We start from the raw sequence: 6,378 nt of genomic DNA, 5'->3' as shown, positions 1-6,378 counted from the left end.
CCTTTCTCTTCTTCCTTCACCTCTTTCTTTCTTTCCTTCTTCGTCCTTCCTAAACTCTGGGGTCAAAGCTGATCTAGGTATCCCCTCCTTTACTACATGACAGTTCCCCATTCAGTATTCTATATAGCACTGTAGCACTGTCCTCCCATTGTTCATCAATTTGCTCGAATGGGCATCAGCATGTCTCCACTGTGAGACTTGTTGTTACTGTTTTTGAATATTGCCACAGGGAGCTTGCCAGGCTCTGCAGTGCGAGGGGGATACTCTCGGTAGCTTGCTAAGTCTCCAAGAGGGATGGAGGAATCGAACCTGGGTTGGCCGCTGTGCTATCATTCCAGCCCAGTATTCTATATACTACAGATAAATGAGATCAGCCTGTGTTTGTCCTTCCTCTGGCTCAACTCAGCATGCTATTTCCCTTGTTCTACCCAGGTTGCCGCAAGTTGCATGATTTCATCTTTAACGGTGACTGTTTCTGAGATCACATGTGCTTCACCTCCTTTGGCCAGTTTCCCAGGCCTGAGCTGGTGCCCTGTTTTTTCCTTCCTTCCTTCCTCCTCTTCCTCTGCACCCCCAGCCCAGGATCACATGGCCTCTGGAAGTAGCTGGCGCAAGACCCAGCACACATACCTGGACTTGAAAGGCATCCAAAAGAACCAGGTGATGTGGCTGGTAAAGGTCCCTAAGTACTTGTCCCAGCTGTGGTCCGAAGCTTCCAGCACTGAAGTAGGGCGGCTAAAGATTGACAAGAATCAAAAAAAGCCCAGAATATCATTTACTTTGCGTGAGGAACTTACAAATGCCCCGGGCAGTCATGGACAATCGACTGGGGTCAGCGCACCCCGAGATCACCAGTTCTTCCTGGAGGGGGTCAGAGGGCAGCTCCTGGCTGTGCTCACGGAGGATGCTGCCCACAAGTGCTCCTTGGAGGGGACAGTGGTGCATCGGGTGGAATGTAGGGCAGCTGCAAGCGACAACTACCTGAGACTGAAGAGAGTCCAGATCCAGGAGGCTTGCAAGCCCACCAGAATCACGCAGAAACTGGATAAGGTGGTCACCACCAATTACAGACCTGTTGCTGACCATCAGCATAACATTGAGCATGAGAAGAAGAAGAAAGAAAGGGGGAAGAGAGTGAGGGCCGACAAAGAGCAGGTTTTGGCTGTGCTCTTTGCTGCCTTCGAGAAACACCAGTATTATAACATCAAGGACTTGGTTAACTTGACTCTGCAGCCGGTGGTGTACCTGAAAGAAATCTTGAATGAAATAGGCATCCGGAACATGAAGGGGCCCCACAAAGGCCTGTGGGAGCTGAAGCCTGAGTACCGGCACTATCCGACGGCTCCTAGGATTGAGCCAGACGGCAGCGGGCAGTGAGGGAGGCCGCAGGCCTGGCAGGGAGTATTCCTATAGCGCCGGAGGGCTCCAGCCCTTGGGGTTGTCAAAGATTCACGTTTGGATTGTAAAATAAAGACGATAAAGGATGTAAAATGAGAAATTTTGGAGGGCAGAGAGAGAGAGAGAGAGAGAGAGAGAGAGAGAGTATACCGGGGAGGGTGTTTGCCTTGCACGTGGCCCACTGGGTTCTATCCCTGGCATCCCATATGGTCCCCTGAGCACAGTCAGGAATGATCCCTGAGCACCATTGGGTGTGATCCAAAAATGAGAGAGAGAGAGAGAGAGAGAGAGAATATTTTTTTAGGAAGTACATTTTTGTCACATACCCCACCCGCAAAGTCCAAAGGGAAAAGTGGCACCCCTCAAGACAAAGAGACAAGCCCCTGGCATTCTGGGGGCTGAACTGGGAGAACAATCTGAAATGACAGAACAATATAGTTGCCTTTAACCTGTTTGAAATTTGTGCCTAAAATGGAGAGATAACATTGAGGGGTATGGGGAAGGTGGAGGGAAGGCACTTGTTTTGCATGTGACCAACCCTGGTTTAATCCCCAGCACCACATAGGGTCCCCCTGCACATAGCAAAGAGTGGTTCCAAATAACTTTTTTAAATTTTAAGTGTTTAAAGCACATTGTCTTTGTTCATGTTTATTTATTTGGTTTGGGGGTCAGATCTAGCAGTCTTGGGGTGGTGGGATTGGGGATTGGAGGAGCCAAGTGGTGCCAGGGATCGAACCGGAACCTGGGCCCCGCATGAAGCCCACACCCCAGCCCTTGAGCCATCTCCCCAGCTCACACGTTGTCTTTTTAAAGTAGATGCGTCAGTGAACAAAATGTCAAGAGTTAGAGCGTGAGATCATAGAAGCTTGGCAGGGTGATAGAACTGCACTAGTCATGTTGGGACAGGCTCTGCCTTGCCTGACACTTGCCTTCCCTTACTTTTTGTTTTGTTTTGTTTTTTGGGTCACACCTGGCAATGCACAGGGTTTACTCCTGGCTCTGCACTCAGGAATTACCCATGGCAGTGCTCAGGGGACCATATGGGATGCTGGGAATCGAACCTAGATTGGCCGCATGCAAAGCAAACGCCCTACCTGCTATGCTATTGCTCCAGCCCCCTCCGTACTTTTTTTTTTTTCTTTTTGGGTCACACCTGGCCATGCACAGGGGTTACTCCTGGCTCTGCACTCAGGAGTTACTCCTGGCGGTGCTCAGGGGACTATATGGGATGCTGGGAATCGAACCCGGGTTGGCCGCATGCAAGGCAAACACTCTACCCACTGTGCTATCTCTCCAGCCCTCCTTACTTTTTTTTTTTTTAACGTAGGAGTACTGCTATTTATTCAGCCATTGATCAAGCTGATTGAATTGGGCATGAACTCCACATTACTTTAAAAAAATTTTTTTTTAATTGGATATTCATGAGATAGACCATTACAAAGCTGTTCCTAATTGGGTTTCAGTCATACAATGATCCAGCACCCATCCCTCCACCAGGGTACATTTCCTACCACCAATGTCCCCCATTTCCCCACCACCATCCCCCAACACCCCACCCTCCACCTGCAGCCTCCCTCTATGGGAGGCACTTTCCTTCTTGCTCTCTCTCTCCTTTTCCTTTTGTGCATTATGGTTTGCAACACGGGTGCTAAGAGGTCACGCTGTTTGTTCAGGGCATTCAGTATTTTTATCGGGATGGTAAGGCTGGAGTAGCTTTTCAATTGGGCAGCCTTTCCTTACTTCAGTTGAGTTTTGTGCATTGAGTCTTAAGGTTGGACTCCTAATTGTGCCCCCCCGAATATCTTTGTAAATGACTCCACTCCGGGGCAGCGAAGCACTGCTGTTGGAGTTTACAGTAATGCAACATGGCAGTGCTTACCAAGCTTGCTGCAAGGCCAGGTGCTGGTTTTTGATGGGACGTCCTTTATTCCACCTCCTTTTCTGCTCCAGTCTTCCAGAGAGAGAGAGAGTGTGTGTCCGTCTCCTGCTCTGAAACCCCATCCTGCACAGGCTGCTGAGCCACTCAGAGGTGGGGGAGAAGTTTGGCCCTTTTTTGGTTCTTGTTTTAATGCTGGGACCAGAGTGAGAGAACAGCAGATGTGTGTTTGCTTTGCATACGGCTGACCTGGGTTTGATCGCTGGAACCCCATATGGTCCTCAGAGCCCCACCAGGAGTGATCCCCAAGCACAGAGCCTAGAGTCAGCCCTAGCCCTGCTAGATGTCTCTGACTTCCACCCACAGCCCTGCCAAAGGAAAAAGCCAAGTGCATGCTGTCAGAGCAGGAAAATCGACTGTACAAGAATGAGCTGGAGAGTCAGGAATATCCTTGAGGGTGACCTAGGTTGGGTCCTGGGATGCAGAAGTTGGCATATATAAAAGCTACATAAAATCTTCTTGAAGGGGGTCTTTCCAAGCAGTGCTCGGGGGTTTGGGGTCCACTCCTGAGCACTGTGTGGGTCAAGCGATATATTGGTGCTCAGGTCTGGAGGTGTTGAGGTGCTGGGGGCCACCAGGGTTATACTTGGTTGGGCTGGGGTAGGGTATGTGGTGCCATGGTTCAAACCCAAGTCCTTACTCATGCAAGGCATGCGCCTCTGACCTCTGAGCATCTTCTCAGATCATAGTCTTTTTTGGGGTGTTATTTTTTTTTAAAGGAAGAGGAAAGATTAGTATAGTTGGTAGTGCAGACATGCTGGTAGATTTGGTGGTGGAAGAAGTGAATTTTCCTTTCTAATTGCCTGATTCTTAAAATAAAACAAGGCAACTTTGTCAAACAAGTGAGGGATGTGCTGCGATCATTTTCTTTCTTATTTTCTGTAGTCTTTTTTTAGAGAATAGGCCTAAAACAGCAGAACTAGGCCTCCATCACTCCATGAATAAAATATTAAATTTCTTAGCAACCGCAGTGTTCACTTACTTTCTAAATATTGTTAATAGTTCTGCCAAAACTTCTACCTAAAAAACCTAATTTTATTTATTCCACACCTGGGGTAAAGCTTGGTGTAGGGATCAAAGAGGTAGTACAGTGGATAAGGCTCTTGTTTTTCATAAAGCCAAACTTGGTTCAAGCTCTGGCACTGTGTACAGTCCCCTGAGCACTGCCAGGAGTGACCCCTCAGCACAGAGACTGTAGTAAGCTTTGAACACTGCAGGTGTGGCCCATGTGGTATAGGGCTGGAGAGAGTACAGGGTCCAAGCATTTGCCTTGGATATAGCTGACTGGGTTCAAATTTCTAGCACCTCATATGGTACTCTGGGCACTGCCAGGGGTCATGCCTGAGCACAGAACCAGGAATATTCCCTGAGTACCAACTGGTGTGATACTCAAATGCCCCCTTCAAAAAAAAAAGCCTGTTTATTTATTTATTTGTTTGCTTTTTGGGTCACACCCAGCAATGCACAGGGGTTAATCTTGGCTCTGCTGGCGGTGCTCGGAGGACCATATAGGATGCTGGGAATCGAACCCAAGTCGGCCGCCTGCAAGGCAAACACCCTTCCCGCTGTGCTATTGCTTCAGCCCAACCACACCCTCCCCCAGCCCCCAAAAAAAGCCTGTTTAAAGGATTCAGAGGACCTGTGGCACAGAACACTTGCCTTAAGAGCGTACAGCCAAGAGTTCAGTCTCTGATGCCACCACATGTGCTGAGCACAATCTGAAGGCTCTGCTGTCCATGGACTCAGAGTGGCAAGTGATTTCCAATCACACCATGCTCAATGTATAAGCAGAACAATGAGATGCAACCCTGGTAAAACACCATAATGAAAAAAAGAAAAGTGTGTGAGGAACACAGTCAGGAAGTATGGTCCCTGCTAAGCACCTGCATGAACACCACAGGTACCCTGGGGAGCACTACAAACAGAGTATGTGCATGAACCACCACTGAACACAGTGCGACCTACGGGGAGTACTCCAGGAAATGTGTGAGCACTATGACCTCTCATGATCAACACATCAGCAACCAAGGAAGGAAGAAAGGGACTAGCTAGAAAGACAGGTGTAGGGCTGGGGAGACAGGACAGGGCTAAGGTGCTTGTCTTGCACATGGCCAGTTCTGGTTTGATTCCTGACACCAAACAGACTCCTGAGCACCACCAGGAGTGATCCCTTAGCACAGAGCTAGGAGTAAGCCCTGAACGCCACTGCCAGTGTGTCCCCCACTACCCACTATACCCTCTACCCTCCTTCGCCAAAAACTGGTATAAAACATGATTCCTGGGGCCTGGGCTCCAGCTCAAGTTTGGTCCCTGTCATCATGTTCCCCTAGAGCACCAACAGACGTGACCAATACAATTGAATACAATTGAACACGATGATACAGCAGGTCCAGCTCTTGCCTTGCAGTTGACCAACCAGGGTTTGATCTCTGACACCCCGTATGGTCCTCTGAGCAATGCCAGGAGCAGTCTCTGAGTGTAGAACCAGGAGTAAGTCCTGAGCACACCAGGTATAGCCCCCAAACCAAACCAAAACAGAAAACCAAAAACAAAAAAAGCCTGGAGAGATAGATGAAGAGCTGGAGGGCAGCTCTTGCTTTGCAAGTGGAGGCCCTGAGTGTCTTCTGTAGTGAGGCCCAAGTGACCTCCAACCCCCAAGCACTGCTTATGAACAAGCCAACCAGTGAACAAACCAAACCAAACCCATGATTCCTGTTCACTGCTTTGAAACTTCTCTTCCTCGGACTATTTTATTTTGGAAGGAGGTGGTTCTCCCAGTGATACTAAGGGGCTGTTCTTGGCTCAGTGCTTGGTTCTGGGGATTCAAACCAGGGTCGACACGATGTAAGGCAAGCACCTTAACTCTTCTCTTCAGTCCAAGTCATAGACTTCTACCTACTTTCCCAAGGCAGCCCTATTAAATGCCTTTCATGGAAGTTGTGTTCTAATTATTCAAAGAAGGTGAATAAAGAAATCATCTTGTCAGAGATCCCTCACTGATATCTCTTCTTGTAGTTCCAGAATGCTTCAATGAGCAACATCGT

General features: G+C 48.6%; 1 protein-coding gene across 1 annotated transcript; it reads left to right on the top strand.

Annotated features, from left to right (window-relative positions):
* The first annotated feature begins 588 nt into the window (after positions 1 to 588).
* Positions 589 to 1,377, top strand: LOC130031937 (general transcription factor IIF subunit 2-like). Its single transcript, XM_056123496.1, has one exon. It carries the CDS (start codon positions 589 to 591, stop codon positions 1,375 to 1,377), a length of 789 nt encoding a protein of 262 aa, XP_055979471.1.
* Positions 1,378 to 6,378: the final 5,001 nt, after the last annotated feature.

This window comes from Sorex fumeus, unplaced genomic scaffold (genome assembly GCF_029834395.1).
Source record: "Sorex fumeus unplaced genomic scaffold, SorFum_2.1 ptg000047l, whole genome shotgun sequence".
In the NCBI taxonomy this organism is placed as follows: domain Eukaryota; kingdom Metazoa; phylum Chordata; class Mammalia; order Eulipotyphla; family Soricidae; genus Sorex; species Sorex fumeus.
The sequence above is the reverse complement of the archived record's forward strand: the minus strand, read 5'-3'. Positions and strand labels throughout refer to the sequence as shown.

Bases quoted from the DNA above. Each gene is read 5' to 3' on its own strand.
- LOC130031937 (XM_056123496.1), top strand. From the start codon at position 589: ATGGCCTCTGGAAGTAGCTGGCGCAAGACCCAGCACACATACCTGGAC.